This window comes from Heteronotia binoei, chromosome 21 (genome assembly GCF_032191835.1).
Source record: "Heteronotia binoei isolate CCM8104 ecotype False Entrance Well chromosome 21, APGP_CSIRO_Hbin_v1, whole genome shotgun sequence".
NCBI lineage: Eukaryota > Metazoa > Chordata > Lepidosauria > Squamata > Gekkonidae > Heteronotia > Heteronotia binoei.
The window spans coordinates 73761269-73783798 of record NC_083243.1 but is presented as its reverse complement, the minus strand read 5'-3'; the positions used below and the strand labels follow the sequence as shown (position 1 = coordinate 73783798).

General features: G+C 40.8%; 1 protein-coding gene across 1 annotated transcript in view; it reads left to right on the top strand.

The window, feature by feature from the left end:
* The window catches only part of FMN1 (formin 1), a 266553-nt gene that overhangs the window by 68398 nt on the left and 175625 nt on the right, over nt 1-22530 (top strand). The window contains exons 4-5 of the mRNA XM_060262294.1: nt 5046-5692; nt 19474-19624. Of these exons, the coding sequence (XP_060118277.1) occupies nt 5046-5692; nt 19474-19624 (798 nt within the window). The remainder of the gene's footprint in view (nt 1-5045; nt 5693-19473; nt 19625-22530) is intronic.

The window sequence follows — 22530 nt, the reverse complement described above, 5'->3', positions numbered from 1 at the left end:
TTGGGTGCTGTGTACATAAAAGACTTTCCTGTGCCTTGGTCTGCAGAGTTTGATCTCTGAGTTCTATTTCATATTTGCAAGTCATTACTTATCGCTGATGACATTGTGCAGTGTTATGCTTAAAAATCTAAAACCAGAAGCCAAAGATTCTGAGATAACCTGGTTACTGAAGAGTTTATATACCTTTGAGAAGCCTGTTTATTTTCTGTAGTCCTTCATAACATGTATGAGATGAATAAACCTAGTAACCACACCTAGAATCCCTGAGTGAGGATGGAGAGAGGCTATCCACCAAAGCACTATCTATCAAAGAGACTATCGACCCAAGACATACAGAAATGTATGCATACAAAAGGACAGGAAAACTTTTGTAAACCTTTAAAGTTCCTTTCCAGTTCCTGAGGACTGGAAGGTAGCTACTGTCACCTCATCTTTAAAAACAGTTCCAGAGGAGATCCAGGAAATTATAGACCAGTCAGTCTGACTTCAACTTACACTTTCTCTTCCAACATACCTGCAGGACTGTCTCCTTCCATATATGCCCAGGAGGTCGTTACGTTCGGCCTCCCAACATCTGTTGGCCATCCCCAGCCCAAGAGATGCCCGCCTTGCCTCAACTAGGGCCAGGGCTATTTTAGTCCTGGTCCTGACCTAGTGGAATCAGCTCCCTACAGAGATCCGGGCCCTACCTGGCTTATTAGCCTTCCATAGGGCCTGTAAAACGGAGCTGTTCCACCAGGCTTTTAGTTGAGGCTGCGGGCGTCTATTCTTGATCTGGCTGGCCTCCCCTATTGGCACTGTCACGTGTGCTATAAAATGGACTAATATCTGCCATCTCTATGAGATATCATGATGTGAGACAGCCAGGCTGGGCAATATGTGATGATATGGTAAAGTTTTCTGAGTGCTGTGGAGTTGTCTGTTTATAAAATGTTTTTATTGTATTTTATTGTTTTATCATATGTTGTACTCTGCCCTGAGCCCTACAGGGAATAGGCAGAATAGAAATATACTAAATAAAGCCAAGTGAAGATGAAAACTAGGCAGTCAAAACCAGTGTTCCCTCTAAGCTGAGTTAGAGTGAGCTAGCTCACAGATTTTTAGTCTCCAGCTCACACATTTTTGTCTTAGCTCAGGAAGGATGACTCCCCAGAGCACACTAATTTATGCAGTAGCTCACAACTTTAATACCAGTAGCTCACAAAGTAGAATTTTTGCTCACAAGACTCTGCAGCTTAGAGGGAACATTGATCAAAACTAACCAAACAATACATAACAGACAGCATACTGTTCACTCCCCACATGGCCAATGCATGGGAGTAGGCCATGTAGGCAGCCACCTAGCAGTGCCCCCTCTTCCCATGCACAGCATGTGTGTTCCTTGGAGCCTGCCTTCCCCAATGGAAAGCAGGCTCCATGGAGCACAGACTCCTGACTGGTTTCACATTCCCTGGGTCTGTTACAGACCCGGGAAGTACGAAAGCAGACAGCTCCTGCACCGTGCACTCTTTGGAGCCCAGCAGAGATAAATTAACCAATTGTAAAAGCTGAAGAAGAGCCAATTATAGTTTCTAAAAATTGGCTCCTGTTGAAGTTGTATGCTGCCACTCATCCTTCCTATTCTACTTTAACACAGCCATGGGGTGGGAGCCATAGCTCTGTGGTATCTTTCTTTCATGTACAAGGTCTTGCCACTGGCACCTCCAACTAAAAGGATTAAATGGAAATGGTCATGTGATGGTCTTGTCCCTGGCACCTCCAGCTAAAAGGATCAAGTAGTATTCTCACAATTTTTATTGCTTTATCTCACAATTTTTTTAAAAAAATATAAGATTTAAAATACAAAAAACTGTAAATTAAAAATGTTAATAGTTTCAAGTTTCTTCATTTCTCCTACAATTCTGTGTTTTTTTAATTTTTTTTGGGGGGGGGCACTAGTGGGCAGCAAAAACCCTAGCACTGGCCCTGACTCCCCACAATAAACTCTTTTGATCTCTAGAATAGAGTCCAGTGGCACCTTTAACACCAACAGAGTTTTATTCAAGGTATGAACTTTTGTGTGCAAGTACACTTCTTCACATAAAGTGTTCCTGCATACAGAAGCTCATACCTTGAATAAAACTTTGCTGGTCTTAAAGGTGCCACTGAACTCTAACTTTATTCTGTTGCTTCAGACCAACACAGCCACCCACCTGGATCTATTTTTTGATCGCTGTGCCTAACTTCTCTATGGAGGAGAAAACTGGGAATTGTTGTCCCTACTGCATGAAGATTTTGAACTTCATGAACTCCAAAAGCAGAACACACTGGGGCAATTTTAATTACTTCTTCACATGGACTTCATGATGTGTAGAAGAAGCCACCACTGTCAACAAAATTGTAGCATGATTGTGGAAGAAGCAGTGATCATAGCTGATTTCTTATGTGTTTTAAATTTTTATTAGTTTTCCAGAAAAGTAAAGGAAACAGGGGGAAAAGAAATAGAAAATTAGATATAGACATCAATACCAATATAGTTTAGCCTGTATGAAAATACTTCCTTAAAGTCACACCTTATCAAATATTATCATCACTTTACTCTGTGTCATCACGCTCTTAGTAAAATGTTTTAACAATTGTAAGCCTTTGGCTAAATTATCTAATTAGCTTTACATTTCTAATATATGTAATATTATAATATACATTACAGGAGAAGGAGATAAACGTTGACACGAAAAGTATCTAACCACGCATATAGCTTCACCCAAAATTTTCTTGCTTCTTCCTTAGATTTCCCAGCAAGCAACTGGGATAAGTAGTCCATCTCAGCCGTTTCCAGTATTTTCTCCATTAAGTCTGATCTCGTTGGAATTTCTTGAAGTTTCCATTTCTGTGCTAAAAGAATTCTAGCTGCTGTATTAATGTGCGCCAGTAAATGTCTCCTCTCTTTCATATAGTCATTGGGATATATATTCAGTAAAAATAGTTCTGGTTTAAATTGCATCTGTGTCTTCAAGATTTTCTGTAATAACTCATGCACCATCTTCAAGTAGTCTTTCACCACCTCACAGGTCTACCACATAGGGTAAAATGACCCAACATGCTTAGTACATTTCCAACACTTATTTGACATATTAGAGTACATTTTAGAAAGTTTTTGTGGAGCTACATACCATCTACACAACATCTCATACAGGTTTTCCTTAAAAGTTACTGACTTAGTTAGTTTAATGTTAAGTTTCCATAACTTCTCCCATTCCTCTAGCATGATATTACGGCCCACATTCTTAGCCCATTGGACCATGCAGTCTTTTGTGGTCTCATCTTGTATCTTCATCTGTAGTAAATATGAATAGAGATTAGAAATTAATTCTTCTTGAGGACCCAAAAATATTTTGTTAGCGTATTGTTCCATATTAAAGTCTATTGTCTTATCTTTGGCATATCCAGATTCTACTTGTGTTCTCAGCCACCAACTCATTTTAATATTTTTTTATTTTCTAATTCTTCCTTGGTTTTCAGTTGGTTATCTTTTTTCAACAATTCTTCATATCTATAACTCTGGTTTGGTTTTATAAGGTTTGGGGGTTTAAATGCTTCCACAGGAGACACCCATCTTGGAATTTTCTGATAAATTCTTGGTTTTAACCATGTCCATGTATGATACAAGGATTTCCAGAACCAATGATTTTAAAAATAAGAATGCCCTTCTATTCTTTGGTACCATAGGTACGCATTCCAACCCAAAGGAAGATCATGGCCCTCTGACATCAACTGTCTCCTGTCATTCAATAGGACCCAGTCTCTTACTCAAGACAACACCGAAGTTCTATAATACAATTGCCAGTCTGGAAGGCCCAAGCCTGCTGTTGTTTTAGAGTTCTGTAGTGTCTTCAGTTTAATCCTTGTTTTTTTCATTCGCCTAATAAATTTAGAGACCATTTTATTCAATTCCTGAAAAAATACATTAGTTAAGAGCACTGGTATGGTTTGGAAAAGGAATAACAATCTTGGCAAAATATTCATTTTTACTGAAGCTATTCTTCCCATTAAGGATAGGTTCAAATCTTGCCACTTTCCAGTCTTTTTTGATCTCTTTAAGCAGTTTATCATAATTGTCTGCCTTTAAATTACTGCATTTGTTTGTGATGTGGATGCCCAGATATTTAACTCTTTTCTCATGACAAAAAACTAATTTTTGTTGAAGGAGTTGAGTTTGTTCTGTCATCATATTCTTGGTTAAAATTTTTGTTTTATGATAATTTATCTTCAATCCTGCCCAGTGACCAAATTGATTAATCTTGTTCAGCAGATGATCAATAGAGTCTATTGGTTGCTCAATATAAAAACCAAGTCATCCACAAAGGCTGTCAGCTTATATTGTTCACCCTTGATGAACGCTTCCTTAATACTTGGATCTTCTCTTATTTGATGGTTCAATATCTCTAAACACAAAATAAACAAAAGTGGTGACAGTGGACAGCCTTGTCTTGTACCCTTTTGAATAGCAATTAATTCGCCATTCACCATCACCTTTGCCCTTTGTGAGGAATATATTGATTGTATCAATCTCAGGAAATTCTCACCACATTCCATACCCTTCAGTTGTTGTAACATAAATTGCCAATGAACATTGTCAAATGCCTTCTCTGCATCCAAACAAATTAATGCCAATTGTTTCTCTGGGTGGTTTTCATAGTATTCCATTATGTTACATATTGTTCTGACATTGTCTTTCAAATATCTTCTGGGAAGAAATCCTGCCTGGTTCTTTTGGTCTGCTTTCCATTCATAGTGAATTATTTTGGGATCCACTTGTTAAAGTCACTGAAGTGGTAAGAGATACGGGTAACTAGTATAAAAATGGTTCCTAATGAAAATGTAGTATACAATCCTATAACTGTAATTGCTTAGAAGTAATATTTTCACTCTTCTTGTGCATAACTTAAACTGTTTTCCCACAATAACCTGTGATCTAATTAAACACTAAGATAATATGATAGTTAAGATTCACAAGAATTTTAATTGTAGTTCTCACACATTAACTTTTCATTATCTATTCACAGACTGAGTTTGAACTCAAAGCCTTTCATATTCGAGGAGAACATGCTTTGTCAACTGCAAAGCTTGAGGAAGATATTGCAGATTTAAAAAATGAACTGGAGAAAATATTATACAAGAGAAGTGAGGAAGCAAAAGATGCCTGTGTATCCACTGAAGATGACTCTCCACCAAAGACATACAGAAATGTATGCATACAAACGGACAGGGAAACTTTTATAAAGCCAAGTGAAGATGAAAACCGGACAGTCAAAACTAACCAAACAATACCTAAGAAACTTAATATACCTTGCTTGAATAACAGCATTTCTGTTTCAGTTGATCATAAAGAAACATGCAGTTCTGGCCATGCCTCAGGAAGGTTTCCACCACCACCACCTCCTCCTCCTCCACCACATGGTCCAATTCCTCCAGCACCAGCCTTCGAAACCTCCTATCCACCCCCACCACCTCCACTTCCTGTATCTTTGGTGACTCATCACCTTCTACCACCTCCACCACCAGGGCCACCTCCACTAGGAGGAGGACCACCTCCTCCTCCACCACCTCTTGGTAGCATATTATCAAACCAAGGTCCTCGGAAACGTGCTGTTGAGCCCACCTGTCCCATGAAACCACTGTACTGGACTAGAATACAAGTCAAAGATTACAGGTAAAAGTGTTTCTTGTCATTTTGATACATTTTAGAAATTTATGTGTAGAATTTCAATCTTGAGCAGATTTTAAGAGCTGAAACTAAATAGTGGAAAAGTAGAGCCAGTAAAACCAAACCAGTCTTTTGAAATTGAAATGCAGAAAATCATTTTAATTAGAATAGTTTATCACAGTGGAGTGACAGAATATTTTCTTCAAGGGACCCTTCATCTGTCTAGTTCAGAATTGTTCCCTGTGGCTTACACAAAAAAGGAGTAATCTGATTTGATATGAAATATTCTTAGTATGGCTTGAGGCAGAGGTTACAAACAGTCTGATCTTGTGGGATGCTAAGGCATGGCAGCAGCTAGCATAATCACCCTTCGGGGTCTGAGATATGGCAGGAGGACACTGACATTACAGCAGCCAGTAGCACAGCACCTGAGGGGCTTAACCCCTGCCATAGTTATCAAATGGAAATGATTTAGAATCATTTGCAAATAACTCGGAAGGTAGAGATTTCACTACCCACAGCCATTTCTTGCATATATCATTTTTAAAAAGGTAAAGGTAGTCGCCTGTGCAAGCACCAGTCATTTCCAACTCTGGGGTGATGTTGCTTTTGCAATGTTTTCATGGCAGACTTTTTTTACGGGGTGGTTTGCCATTGCCTTCCCCATCATACTGCAGCCCTAAACCCTGTTGTAACTGATGAATCCACAAACAGAGGCTATTAAAGGTTTCAATGAACAAAACCAACCCCACTACCCCTTCCCTTGACTACAGCACTCCAAAACTCCTTCCAACTCCACCCTAGCTCAGACTATCAAGACTTCCTCTATCAGCCATAAGAGCCAAATGAAATATCATGAAATTAATATCAGAAGTTGGGGACAGACAATAGGAGAACTCTGTTGTCTTCATGCTCTGCTTGTGAGCTTCTCAGAAGCATTTGGCTGGGCCCTCACAAACATAGAATATTGGACAAGATAGACTCAGGTAAAGGTAAAGGTAGTCCCCTGTACAAGCACCAGTCATTTCCGACTCTGAGGTGACGTTGCTTTCACAACGTTTTCATGGCAGACTTTTTACAGGGTGGTTTGCCATTGCCTTCCCCAGCCATTTACACTTTCCCCCCAGCAAGCTAGGTACTCATTTTACCGACCTTGGAAGGATGGAAGGCTGAGTCAACCTGGAGCCGGCTACCTGAACCCAGCTTCCACCAGGATTGAACTCAGGTCGTGAGCAGGGAGCTCAGACTGCAGTACTGCAGCTTTACCACTCTGCACCACGGAGCTCATTATAGACTCAGGTAACTTGCCTAAAATGGCAAGTTTAGTCTAAGGCAGAGATGAAGTATGAGCCTTCAACATTAAATCCAGCTACTCTTAGACACAGTGCCAAGCCATGCCATGCTCATGAGTTTTTCCTCCTCCCTCCATACTTCTTTAGACTTATAAAGACAAGAAGAAAAACAAAGTGAAATAGCCCACAAAGCATTGAGGACACAGTACTCTCCCAGATAGTATATACCGTATTTTTCGGACCATTAGACACACCGGACCATAAGAGGCATCTAGTTTTTAGAGGAGGAAACAGGAAAAATTTTTTGAAGCTGTGCACACAGATCTGGGCACCTTCCCCCTCTCAATCCTGCCTCCGATCCCAGCCCTTACTAGAAGCAGCAGCTGAAGCCTGGCAGACAGGCACAGAGGAAGCAGCCCTCTCCGCAAACCCAGCGCTTGGCGAAGCGCTGGGTTTGCGGAGGGGGGCGCGCTTCCTCTTTGCCTGGCTTCAGTTTCTGCTGATACCAAGGGCTGGGATCCGAGGCTTGGCTGCCTCCGAACCCAGCCCTTGATATCAGCAGAAGCTGAAGCCACGCAGACAGGGAAAGAGGAAGCCCCCCCCCACAAACCCAGCGCTTCGCCAAGCGCTGCCTTTGCGGAGGGGGGGGATTCCTCTCTGCCTGGCTTCAGCTTGTGCTGATAGCACAAGCTGAAGCCACGCAGACAGGGAAAGATGAAGCTCCCCCCCCCTTCGCAAACCCAGTGCTTCGCCAAGCGCTGCCTTTGCGGAGGGGGGGGATTCCTCTCTGCCTGGCTTCAGCTTGTGCTGATAGCACAAGCTGAAGCCACGCAGACAGGGAAAGATGAAGCTCCCCCCCCCCTTCGCAAACCCAGTGCTTCGCCAAGCGCTGCCTTTGCGGAGGGGGGGGATTCCTCTCTGCCTGGCTTCAGCTTGTGCTGATAGCACAAGCTGAAGCCACGCAGACAGGGAAAGATGAAGCTCCCCCCCCCCTTCGCAAACCCAGCGCTTCGCCAAGGACTGCCTTTGCGGAGGGGGGGATTCCTATCTGCCTGGCTTCAGCTTGTGCTGATAGCAAGGACTGGGATCCGAGGCTTGGCTGCCTCCGAACCCAGCCCTTGCTATCAGCAGAAGCTGAAGCCACGCAAACAGGGAAAGAGGAAGCCCCCCCTCCGCAAACCCAGCGCTTCGCCAAGCGCTGCCCTTGCGGAGGGGGGGGGGATTCCTCTCTGCCTGGCTTCAGCTTCTGCTGATAGCAAGGGCTGGGATCCGAGGCTTGGCTGCCTCCAAACCCAGCCCTTACTATCAGCAGAAGCTGAAGCTACGCAGACAGGGAAAGAGGAATTCCCCCCCTTCGCAAACCCAGCGCTTCGCCAAGCACTGCCTTTGCGGAGGGGGGGGGATTCCTCTCTGCCTGGATTCAGCTTCTGCTGATAGCAAGGGCTGGGATCCGAGGCTTGGCTGCCTCCAAACCCAGCCCTTACTATCAGCAGAAGCCGAAGCTACGCAGACAGGGAAAGAGGAATCCCCCCCCTCCACAAACCCAGCGCTCCACCAAGCGCTGCCTTTGCAGAGGGGGGGGATTCCTCTCTGCCTGGCTTCAGCTTGTGCTGATAGCACAAGCTGAAGACACGAAGACAGGGAAAGAGGAAGCCCCCCCCCCTCCGCAAACCCAGCGCTTCGCCAAGCGCTGCCTTTGCGGGGGGGGGGGGGATTCCTCTCTGCCTGGCTTCAGCTTGTGCTGATAGCACAAGCTGAAGCCACGCAGACAGGGAAAGAGGAAGCCCCCCCTCCGCAAACCCAGCGCTTCACAATCGCTGGCTGTGGAGGGGGCGGCATGCTTTCTCCCTGCTTGCCTGCCTGGCTTCAGCACTGATGCTTAAAGCAAGCGCTGGGATCGGAGGGCGGAGGGAGCGATCTTGGCGCTTGCTGTAAGCGTCAGAGCTGGAGCCAGGCAGGCAGGGGCGGGAAGCGCCGGGACGGAGGCAGCGGATCACCCCCCCGCCCCCGAGGAAGGTACGTATGGTACCTTTGCTCCATAAGACGCACACACTTTCCCCCCACTTTTTTGGGAGGAAAAGTGCGTCTTATGGTGCGAAAAATACGGTACTTACCATATGAAATGAACTGTACTATCTAGGGTTGCCAGGTCTGTCCTGCCACCAGTGGGGGATGCGGGAGTAGGGTTGCCAAATTCAGGTTAGGAAACTCCTGGAAATTTGAGAATGGAGCTTAGGACTCCACCCTCCAAAGCATCCATTTTATCTAGGGAAACTGCTCTCTGAAGTCTGTAGATGAGTTGTAATCCCCAGGTCCCACCTGGAGGCTGGCATTCTTAGTGCCATCCTAAGCATGGTTATAGCCCTTTAAGCCCATTGACTTCAATGGACTAAGAAAACCGTAACTGTGCTTAGGATGATGGTGAAAATGTCACAATGTATGGTGTTGCCCACACTATCAGAGGCGTCTTTTTTCATTAGATTTTTAAAAATTAGATTCACTCATGGTCTGTTATAGCTATGAGCTCTGATAACTAAATGCCCATCTTTCTTCAAAGAAAAATTAAGACAAACAAATAAAACAAAATATTGAAGTCACTTTTTGCCAGGAGTTGAGTCACCTATTGGATTTTCCATTTCATTTTACATGGTCTGGATAGATTCAGGTTACATTCTGCAAGGAGATATGCATTCATTGCTTATTGCTTCTTTATTAATTTGAAGATTTTTAAAGCAACAGAAGGGAGAATTTTATTTATATAAGCAGGTGCTGACTTGTGCCATTTTCAGTATTATTTCTGCTGCCAGTGCAGATTGTCTTCTCTCCTGCTGGGCAACACTGCTGGAAGAATATGAATGAGTCATGGAACCCCCAAAGCTCACAATACTGCTGGGACCTGATTTGCTCTTGTTTCAGAACTGGCTGCTTTCAGACTATCAGTCACATCCACCTGAGGCTCTGTTGACTAAAGAGACTGATTCCCCTCTTCCCTACGATCACCAGTCCCTGTGCAGCTTCTAACTTCAGCTAGGGAGGAGGGATTCCACAGGGTGTTGTTTTTGAAAGGGAAAGGTTGGGATCAGTCTGCTTCCACCAGCCTAAAGCTGGTCTGTGTTCTGAGTGGTAGAAACAGTTGTCAGACTGCAATTGCTCTTTGTTATTCAATGTAATCAATATTCCTCTCATTACAGCTTTATAAGCATCCCAGACCGTCTGAAATTCTATATCCTCTTTATCGTTTATTTGGAAGAAAACTTTAGTTTCATTTTCTAGATATGTCACTATTTCTTTATTTGTAGTAAATCTTCATTCAATCTCCATCTTCTAAACTTTTTCGACAATTTTGTAATTCACATTATTGGGTTATGGTCAGCCCCAATTTCAGGGGCTTTCTAATTTTAAAGGCTTCTAAAGTCCATTATAAGCAATATGTCCAATAGTATTTATTTTCATATCATCATCTCAATTAATTCCAACATTTTTTAATGTGCCGAACACTTTAAAAATATTATTTTAATTTTGACCTCCTTGCAATGGCCGCCAATGTTTCTCTATGGTATTATAGTCCTAGAGTAGGCTTTTCATCTGCTACTTCCTGCTTTACTTGCCACCAAATCTCGTTTCACTGGTAGAGAGATCTCATGATACTTGACGTACTTCCTGTGTTGATTGTATATGCTGCAGGTCTATGATGATGGTGCTCTTTTTTCAAAACCGCAAGTAGACCAAACAATATATTCCTTCCCACTTTTTAGCGCTGTCCTTTAAATTTACAAAGTCCAAATTTCACCTCTTCCTCCCTTCTTCTTCCAAGCTTTCTAGATTTCCAATTTCCACCTTTTGAATTTATTCTGTTTAACTGTAAATAGTACCGGAATGAAAGATAGTAATCTGTACCTTTTCTGCCAATCATCCAGATCCACACCAGACTTGTGTAGCTTTAGATGTTTAGTAATGTCCAAGAAGTTTGGGATTCTGTCGAGCTTATGTCAAATAAATGACTTTAAGAAATTCTGCAGATGATGACAATGCAACTCTTCCTGGAGACCCCTCAAGGCCTCAAAGGAGCCCCCCCCCGGGACTCCCTTTTAGCCAAGGTAAATCTCCTCAAAGATTCCTGTACATATCTTGGACTATTCTCGTGTTTTAACAATTTATTAATAGCATATGATTACACAACTTAATTATTTCTTAATTATTTCAGTATTAGCCCATATGACATTTCAATCCCCCCTCCCTCCAATGTTGACTTCCCCGAGGTTATAAATTCAAATTCAATACTAAAGGTACTACTAACTGATCAAAATTCAATATATATGTTCTTACTACTAAAAAATTGTCCAATGTCTTTTTACTTTCCACTCTTTCTCTATATATCCTTTAAATTTCCTCCACTCCCTTTTGAATATCTCTAAATCACAGTCTCTTAGTGTTCTAGTTAGTTTGTCCATTTCACACCACGATAAAACTTTCATGGTCCAGTCCCATTTCTCCGTATTTTTTCTTGCTTCCAAAGCTGCGCGTATAATGTCCTAGCAGCTGATAGCAGGTACCAAATAATAATAATAATAATAATAATAAATTTTATTTGTACCCCGCCCTCCCCCGCCGAAGCAGGCTCAGGGCGGCTAACAATACGGTGACCAATGGTGCACCAACAGTAAAACAGTTACATTAGAAACATTAAATTAACATTAAACTAACCTTAAAAGCCTGAATTAAAACAATTAACTAAAACATTTTATGACGCTATCCTTGACACTCTTCTAGTTGATGCTGATGGCGGATTTTCAGTTATTCATAAGCTAATTTAAAAAGGGTGGTCTTGCAGGCCCTGCGGAACTGATCAAGGTTCCGCAGGGCCCGCACCTCCTCTGGGAGTTGGTTCCAGAGATGTGGGGCTGCGGCCGAAAAGGCCCGAGAGCGAGTATTCTGTAATTTAATTTGTCTTGGCCCAGGGGTAGTCAGTCTGTTCTTTCCTACTGACCTCAGTGCTCTCTGGGGTTCATACGGGGAGAGACGGTCCTTCAGGTAGGCTGGTCCTCGGCCATATAGGGCTTTAAAGGTGATAACCAGCACTTTGTACTGGACCCGGTATACAATCGGTAACCAGTGCAGTTCGCGTAGCCCCGGCCGTACATGTTCCCATCTTGGGAGACCAAGTAACAGCCTGGCCGCCGCGTTCTGCACTAGCTGTAACTTCCGGGTCCGGCACAGAGGCAGCCCCATGTAGAGGGCGTTACAGTAGTCCAATCGTGAGGTGACCGTCGCATGGATCACCGTTGCTAGGTCCCGATGCTCCAGGAAAGGGGCCAACTGCTTTGCCCGCCTCAGATGGAAGAAAGCTGACTTGGCAGTGGCTGTTATCTGGGCCTCCATTGATAATGAAGGCTCCAGTAAAACACCCAGACTCTTCACCTGCTGCGCCGCCTTTAGCTGCACACCATCGAAGGTCGGGAGGGATATTTCCCCCCCTGGAGCGCCACGACCCACACAGAGAACCTCTGTCTTTGCCGGATTCAGCTTCAGCCCACTCAGTCTAAGCCACGTTGCGATAGCCTGTAACGCCCGATCCAGGTCTTCCGGGGGGGAGGCGGGCCGGCCGTCCATTAGCAGATAGAGCTGGGTGTCATCCGCATATTGGTGGCAGCCCAGCCCAAACCTCCTGGCAATCTGGGCAAGGGGGCGCATATAGATGTTAAATAACATCGGGGAGAGGACTGCTCCCTGAGGCACTCCACAATCTAGTGTGCGCCTCTGGGATCGTTCACCCCCGATCGCCACCCTTTGTCCCCGACCCATGAGGAAAGAGGAGAGCCATTGTAAAGCAGACCCCTTAACCCCAATGTCGGCGAGGCGGTGGATCAGTAGCCGATGGTCGACCGTATCAAATGCAGCCGACAGATCTAGTAGCATCAGCACTGCTACACCGCCTCGATCCAGTTGCCGTTGGAGGTCATCTGCCAAGGCGACCAAGACCGTCTCCGTCCCGTGGCCCGGTCGGAAGCCAGACTGGCACGGGTCTAGGACAGAAGCGTCATCTAGAAATCTCTGTAGCTGCAACGCCACTGCCCTCTCGATGATTTTACCTAAAAATGGTAAATTAGACACCGGTCGAAATTAGAGTCCTGTCTTCCTTTGGAAATTTTTCTAATTGTAATCCAAGCAAAAACGTCTCTGCAGTTTTCTTAAAATCATAGCCCAAAATTTTGGAGATTTCTTGTTGTATCATCTTCCAGTATTCTTTCGCTTTATCACATGTCCACCACATATGGAAGAAAGAACCTTCATGTTTTTTACATTTCCAACATCTATCCGACATTTTCTTGCTCATCTTAGCCAATTTTTTCGGAGTCATATACCACCTATACATCATCTTAAAACAGTTCTCTTTTATACTCTGACAAGGTGATATCTTCATTGAGTTCTTCCAAAGGTGTTCCCATGCATCCATTTGTATTTCTCTGTTCACATTGATTGCCCATTTGACCATTTGAGACTTTACTACTTCTTCTTCTGTAGACCATTTCAATAATAACTTATATACTTTTGATATCAGTTTTTCATTATCACCTAGCAGGACCCTTTCCAGTTCTGTTTGTTCTCGTCTAATTCCCTCCGATTTTATGTCATTTTCCATCAAGCTTTTAATTTGTTGCATTTGAAACCAATCATACTTATTATTTAGCTCTTCCGAGGTTTTTAATTCAATTTTGTCTCCTTGAATCTTGAGCAGTTGATTATATGGCATTTCTCTTTCTTCATCGGATTCAGCTGTTATTTTTATTACTTCTGCTGGCACTATCCACAGCGGTTTTCTCTCGTCACCGTATTTCTTATATTTTGTCCAAGTACTTAGTAAAGTATTTCTAACATAGTGGTGAGAGAAAAGACCATCCATTTTATTCTTCCCATAGTACATGTACGCGTGCCAGCCGAATTTATTTCCGTGAGCTTCTAGCCATAAAGGTTTTTTGTCTAACAGCATTAGCCAATCTTTTATCCATGTCAAACAAACTGCATCATGATACAATCTCAGATCAGGAAGTTGAAAACCTCCTCTCTCTTTGGCATCCGTTAAGATCTTCATCTTTATCCTTGGTTTCTTTCCGGCCCAAATAAAATCAGAAATTTTCCTTTGCCATTTGTTAAATTGTTTTGCATCTTCTACAATTGGGATGGTTTGAAACAAATACATTATCCTTGGCAAAATATTCATTTTAATTGCAGCTATCCTGTCCAGTAAGGACAAGTTAAACCTATTCCATTTCATCAAATCTTTGTCCATCTTACACCACAGTTTTTCGTAATTGTTTTTAAATAAATCAATGTTCTTCATTGTTATCTCTATTCCAAGGTACTTAACTTTGGTTGTGACTTCACAACCCGTCACCCTTTGTAGTTCTTTTATTTTATTTGGTTGCATATTTTTACATAAGAATTTCGATTTCTCCTTGTTTATATATAATCCTGCTAATTCTCCATACTCTTTTATCTTAGCTAGCAACAATGGTGACACTTGAATCGGATTCTCCAGTATGAACACTATATCATCTGCAAAAGTTTTGTATTTATAAGAGAATCTTCTGATTTTTAAACCTTCTATTTCTTTATCTTTTTGAATTTGTTGTAGTAGAATTTCAAGGGTCATTATAAACAACAGTGGTGATAACGGACATCCTTGCGGGGCTTCCGGTTTGGCTGGAAGACAGGCTGCAGCTCCCTAACAAAGGGGGATTCTATTTTCACTGTTCAGGGTATTAAAGACCTCTTTGAAGGGGGTCTATGCCCATTAACCCTAGGCAAGGGTTAATCCAAGACGATGTTTTTTTTCCTTTAGCTGTTGATATCGATCTGGAGGAGCCAGGGAGCTGTCTCCTTCAGTTCTTGATGTCCGGCGTTTATGGGATCTGTCAACCATTATCTGCAGTGATTCTAAAGTCATTAATTTGACTCAAGCCTGTCGGAATCCAAACATTATAAAGCAGACTAACTTTAATTGCAAGATAACGAGAGGCGGGGAGTTGTGAATATCTACAAGGTACATTAATCTATTCTTATCTTGACTCTGAGAGACTTTGAATACAGTTTAAACATTGAGTGGATTATAAACAGACGAAGGCAAAGCATAATTGAATAAAAAAACCCTTTACCTTGTTAAGCTGAGCTCTGTGGCTTTGGAAGTGAACAGCAGTAAAAGAATTTGAAGATAAGAGAGGGAGCTGGCAGTCTGTGGTTGGTGACGCATAAGGAAGAATAGAGATTTGTTGTGTATACATGCCCACAAACTGTTGAACTTTGAACGGACTGAGCTGAGTGGGGGGCATAGTAGGAGGAGAGTTCAGCCTGTGAAAATTGGATGCTGAAAAATAATAGCCTTGAAAGATATTTGAAGAAAAGATACATTGTTATGGATTCCTGTGGTTTCGGTTTCTTCATGAAGCTCAAAGACTGCGAGACCTAGACATGAGATCAGAGCAAGCTGTACCAGGAAGTGAAAGTAAAAGGGGCTGGCAAATAATACAGAGCCTATAAGGATTAAAAAAGCTGTGACATCCGACCTTTGAACCAGGAAGGAATTGAGACCAAGACCAAGAAAGGCCTCTCTAGACTTGAACTTTACCATAGAGAAAGAACGATTGCCATTTTAAAAGGGAGAAAAACTGTCAAAATTGTCAAAATTCAATATCTTTGCTTAGGAAGATGGGAGGAAAACGAAATTAGTCTCATTTGAAAGAACCTGTTCTAAGCTATTGGACTGGGTGCTAAATTTTATTTGGTGATTTTTTCAAGGTTTGGTGATTTTTTATATGTCAGTAGAAAGAATAACTCGTGCAAGAGCCCAATCATTTGACAAGATGCAATTCCAATTTGATGCTGTGGAGGCGAAAATGTTAAAAGCGATGGACAAATTGCAAATGGCAATGAAAAAAGACTTTAAAAAAGAAGTTGGAGAACTTAGGAAAGAGATAGAGGGTTTTAAGGAAGAGACTCAAAATAGAGTGAAGGAGGTAGAGGTGAAAGTGGATACACAGGCCTCTGCCTTGTTAAAACTTCAAGAGAAGGTCATAATACATGACTGTAAGTTGATGGAAACACAAGTTCGTCTGAGAGGGGTACCTGAAAAGGAAGAGGCAGATTTAAAGGGCTATATGGTGAACATCATCACTGAATACTTAGAAGAAGACCCTGATAAATTTAAGAGTATGCTGGAGGGCGCCTATAGAGTCAACTCAGTATACGCGAAAAATAAAGGCCTGCCAAGAGACATTGTCATAAGATTAAGGTCAAAAGAGGTGGCAGAGAGGATCTTGAGTAAAGGGTACCAAAAAGCCTGGGCTATAGAAGGGAGCAGAGTTAAAATAATGAAAGAGCTACCAAGACAAGTGATCAGTGATAGGAAGAAATACAAGAGGCTAACTGACCAGCTGTGTGCAGAGGGCACAAGATATAGATGGATAATACCGGAGGGTCTTGGATTTGAACAAAATGGCAAGAGGATTACAATAAGGAGCGAACAAGAGATGCATAGCTTTTTTGAAGAAAACAAAGAATCAACATCATAATGGAGTACAAATTACTATCTTGGAATATAAATGGACTAAATTCACCACAGAAAAGAAGAAGAACATTTCATTGGATTAAAAAACAAAAATGTAATATAATCTGTTTACAGGAAGTTCATATACAACACAAAGACAGTAAATTTTTGTGGAACAGAAATTTGGGGTTGGAATTTTTTTCATTAGCAGAGCAAAAGAAAAGGGGGATGGTCTTTTACATCAAAGAACAACTTGAGCCAAAATTAATTTTTAAAGATAAAGAAGGAAGATATATTGCTGTCGAGGTGATGATAGAGGTGAAAAAAACGTTACTATTAGGACTACATGCACCCAATGGAGCGTAAGATAAATTTTTTAAAGACATAAATTGACAAATGGATGAAAAGACATATGATCAGGTATTGATGATGGGCGATTTTAATGGGACAATACAAAATAATCTTGACAGATCAAGTCAAAAGAAGAATGATAAAGAAGGGAAGCTACCCAATTCTTTCTTTGAATTGATTAAACAGGAAAATTTAGAAGACATTTGGAGAAAGTTCAACCCTGAAGTAAGAGACTATACATTTTTCTCAGCAAGACATAATTCTTTCTCTAGAATAGACATGTTATGGGGTTCCCAAAGCTTGGGCCTCATAACAAAAAAAATTGAGATTCTGCCAAAGGTTTGGGCGGACCATAATCCAATATGTTGGTCTACAAAATTGCAAAGGAAAATAAGAAGATGGAGAATTAATGAGGATTTACTACAAAATAAAGACACTGTGTCATTCTTAAAAAAGGAGACTGCAGCATTCTTCCAAATAAATGAAACGGAGGATATGGAATTTCAAACAGTATGGGACACCTACAAAGCAGTAATGAGGGGACTATTAATTACATTGAATAATAAAGACAAAAGAGCAAAAGAAGAAAAGTTGTCAGCATTGCAAAATAAAATAAATAAAAAAGAAAGGGACTTGAAAAAAAAAACCAGGGAAAAAGAAATTAATAAAAGAAATTACGATATTACAATCCCAAGTTAAGCATTTGCTGAATAAAGAACTAGAATGGAATTTAAAAAAATTGAAACAGAAATCGTTTGAAAGTGCGAACAAACCTGGTAAATATTTGGCCTGGCAATTAAAAAAAAAGAAAGAAAATAAAACTATAAATAAAATTATGACAAATGGGAAAACAATAGTGGATCAAGAAGGAATTAAAAGAGAATTCTTTAAATATTATGCAAATTTATTCAAAGGTGTAAACATAAGCAAAGAAAAAGGAAGAGTATCTACGAAACATCCAGGTGGCACCTTTGACGGAGTACATGAAAAAGATATTAACTGACCCAATAGAGAAAATTGAGGTAGAAGCAGCAATAAAAGCAATGAAAGAGGGTAAAGCCCCAGGGCCAGATGGATTCACATCAAAATTTTACAAATCTCTTAAGGATGAATTAATACCCAAACTGTTGAAGTTGTTAAATACGATAAGAGAAGAAGGGAAAATTCCAAAGACTTGGAGGGAAGCTGTAATTTCTTTGATTCCTAAGGAAGATAAAGATACCACAAATGTAAAGAATTATAGACCAATCTCATTGTTGAATAATGACTATAAGATCTATACAAGAATCTTAGCAGAGCGATTGAAACAATATCTGATCAACTTTATAGACAAAGACCAAGCCGGATTTCTTCCTAAAAGACAAATAAGAGACAATGTCAGAGCTGTTGTTAATGTCGTGGAATATTATGAGAAGCATCCAGAAAAGGAAGCGGCCTTATTTTTTGTCGACACAGAGAAAGCCTTCGACAACTTGAATTGGGACTTTATGTTTGCAGTAATGGGAAAAATCAATCTAGGGGAACAATTTATAAAAATGACAAGAGCAATATATATGGATCAGCATGCAAAACTGTATATAAATGCAGATCTTACCAAAGAATTGAAAGTGAGTAAAGGAATATCTTGGACTATTCTCTAACTGAGAAAAGTAGGCAGTAGGCATTAATTTATTTTCCACTACCCCGAACAGAAGTTCCAGCCTGCTCCCATTATGAGAAGCAGCTCAACTCGGCATTTTCCTCCCCCGGAAGTCCTCTAAAATGTGGAACAATGCTAAAAGCATTTTAGAATGTTTTCCTCATTAAATTTTAATTAGGTTTACTTTAAGGTACATTAGAATCTGTTTACACTGTAGAAAACATGTTAAAACCTGATATTATTGTATGAATATTGTTAAGTTTCTTTGAATTTCAGCAAGTTAACCCTTTCAGGTCTACAAGAACATTTGAGTACTAGGTATGAAATGACAGGCAGGAATAAAATGTTATGTGAGTGACACCTGCTGGAAGAAAATGATCAGTTGCTTGTCAGTAGAGGCCAGAGAGAACTTTGTTCCTTAGTGTACCCTGTACTCTAACCCTGTATCTAATCCTTAAGGTTTCTTTTGATATAGTGGGAATTTACTTCTGAAGCTGGGAGGAAACCAGGGTAATTTGAAATCACACATTTCAGCAGGCATTGGTAGTTAATGGTGCTTCTAGTATTGCTGTATTTTTGAAGAGCATGGAAAATACTGCCAGTCACTGGTGGTGGGCTAGGTTGTGCTTGCTTTCTACTTATACTTGCCCCCCTGCCCCCGATTTCCAGTTTTTATGTATTCATAGTCAGATGCAGCACAATAGACTCAGTGGAATAAAAGGAAAAGGAAAATGTCATAGCTGCGTCTGCATGATCCAGACTTAACAGAAATTACATAAACATTTCGCTGTAACAAGTGCATCGACTGTGTAAAAGCTGTAGAGCAGTGTTAAGGCTTAGGGACAGAGCTGTTATCTGAATTGTATTCCAGCCTAAGTGTAGTGGCAGTAAATATTGATATATATACATGGTAAAGGAAATCTGCGGTTTTGGACCAACTTTGATTTTTCTTTTCTCATTTTAGCCAAAGCATAGGACCAACTCTGTGGGAATCATTAGAAGAACCCAACATATATGATACTGGTGAATTTGAATACTTATTCTCCAAAGAAACAGCTCAGGAAAAGAAGAAACCATTATCAGATTCTTATGAAAAGAAAATGAAAACCAAAAAGGTATTCTTTATTGCAATTTTATTCTTACAAGGTGGGGAGAATAATCTGTCTGTTTCATACTCAAATTTTTTTATTATAGACTCATTACAATTACTACCTGTTCCAACAGGTAGGTGTACCATAATAACAAATCAAAAACAACGCAACTTAAAAATATCTCATATGTTACCATTCCACACCACTTAATATATATATGTGTCTATTTATATTTTCTATTTTTTTATAGCAGAGGAATAATTAAGCTTAACAATGCTGCTTTCCCTAACAGATTTTTTAAAACTTAATACCACAAGCATTCAATATAACTTCTTATTTTCCTTCTTCTTCTATAGCTTGATAATTCCTTCTACTCTCAAAAAAAAATCCATAAAGAAAAAATTCTAACTATATATCTCAGTCCCTGGAGACCTTAAAATTAAGGTCAAGAAGAAAAAAAAAGAAAAGAAAGTCCTTCTTTCTTCACCTGGGCTGAATTAAACAAGGAGGGATGTTACCCAGGTGCTCTCACCAGCTGACCCCACCCAGCCTTTAATTCTGAAAGAAAAAACAATAAATATAAATTATAAGTTTCTTCAGCTTTTCCCTTTTCTTGTTGCTTCAGTGTCTTTTAAATAGAGTCCATATTTTCTTCCAGATTGACATGAACTTCCTCAGTACACACACGGGTTGTCCTTGGAGGAACGAGTGGAGAGGATTCCTTTCTCTTATTAACTCTTGATGTAGGGGAGGAGGGAATTAATTTAGAGAGTAGTATCTCACCCGAGGCTGCGTCATAAGCTGTAAACGAAGTGGAGCCTTTTTGGACACATAGTTTGCCTGATTGTAGCCATTTATATTTAATTTTTAAGTCCCGCAATTTGGCAGTTGTGTCCTTAAGGTCTCTTCTGATTCTTAAAAATTCAGGAGGAAGATCTGGAAAGACCTGAATCTTTAACCCCTGGTAGTCGAAGCCTCCCCTCTCCCTAGCCTCTGCAAAGACTCTTTGCCTCATTCTATAATCCTTGAACTGCACCACAATATCTCTGGTATAAGACGAATTGTCTTCACATACCTTTCCAACATGATATGCTTTCTGAATGAGTGGGAGAATTTTGACTTCCAGGTGGGTTACTTCAGCAAGCCAATTTGCCATGAATATATATAAGTCCATTTCAGCTTCCACATCCGATTTAAAACCTCTAAATTTTAAGCACAGCTCCCGGCTACGAAAGTCCATTGTTAAAACTCGTTCCCTCGTCCATGCATCTGAAGTCATCTCTTGAGCTTTTTTTAAGGCTTCTTGTGCGGTCTGGGTTGCCAGTTTACAAGAATTCTCTAATTCATCCAGACGCTGACACATTGGTTGAAGCATAGAAGTTATGTCCTCTCGTAATTCTTGTCTTAATTTAGACATAGCTTGAGACAATAAATTCACAGTGAGAGGGCTATCTTCAGTTTCTGGTTCCTCATCTCTCCCCAACCTTGTGTGGGAGGTGGATGGCTGTTCCAAGAAGTTAGTTAAAGGCTGAAAGCTTTTTTCCTTCTGCTTGGTTTTTTTCCCCCTTTCGGAGGCATCTTTCAAAAGTTCAAAAAATATAGTTAAAGGGGTGAAAAAAGATATAACTTTGGAGACAGCTGGGAGAGCGTTAGGCAAAAGCTCCTGACCGGATATTGGTCAGAGCCACTCCCCCCTCAAGTGTGGATCTCAGAATAATCTGTCTGTAAATATTTAGTTTAAGATTACTGGGGACCAGACTGACTGTGCATTGTACTAAAACATGGTTCAGGCAGTTAATGTAGTCCTTTGAAAACAGGACTTAGTGCTTGGATACCAAAATGTTGAGTTGAAATTTGGGGATTTATTTCTGTATCTTGGACTGGAGAACTTTTATTAAAAGGAATATACCCAACTAACACCACACACTTATACTGGTGAAAATAAATTCTTGGTGCTTGGGTGGGGGGCAACAGTGGGAGGGCTTCTAGTCTCCTGGCCCCACTGATGGACCTCCTGATGGCACCTGGTTTTTATTGGCCACTGTGTGACACAGAGTATTGGACTGGATGGGCCATTGGCCTGATCCAACATGGTTCTCTTATGTTCTTATGTCCTTAAATTCCTGATCCCCAATTCAGATTTAATTGGTTCTTCCAACAAGGCTTTTCAAGGGCTATGTTCTTGGGTTTATTTTTTGCCACCACTGCTCTTACTTTATGGCACAAAATATCTTATTGTTAGCTAATGACAATTTCCACTTATATCCTGGTTTTATTTTGTAATATCTTAGTGTACTTCACATTTTTAACATGGTGATTAAGAAACAAGATATATAATAAGCTCCCTCTTCAAAATGCATAAAAATCTGTCTATAAGATCTGGTGTTTTCTGAGAGGTTGGTTACTCCAGTCTGGCAGGTGCAGGTTTCTTTGTAGCATGGGTGCTTTGAAAAAAAGAAGAGTTGTCCATATCACAAAAAGGAATTATGTATTCTTTCCTCCTATTTTCCAGTAGCATGTTCCAGATTGGAATTTTGTTTGGATATGTTTTACTTTATTAATTTTGAAATACAATGAACATATGCAAAACTGATACCAAATATGTTTTTAAACAATGGGAGAGTGAAGGTGAGGGAGGAAGGTGATGGTGGGATCTGCAGGGGAGTGGATGGGAGTTCTTTGTGAGTCTCCCACTTGATTGTAACTAAACATTACCCTTCACAAATGAAGTTCAAAAATATAGTCAAACTGCAGAACAAATAATGAATGGAATGAATAGTAACCATTTGCTGCACAGGATTTTATATTCTCAAATGGAGACTGCCATTTTCCTTTGTTCTTCTCAGACAACTAATGTGCAATTTGAAACCAGCTCCACTCAACTGCCTAATTTAATCAAGTCTGCAAACACCCGTCTGCAAATACCCTAA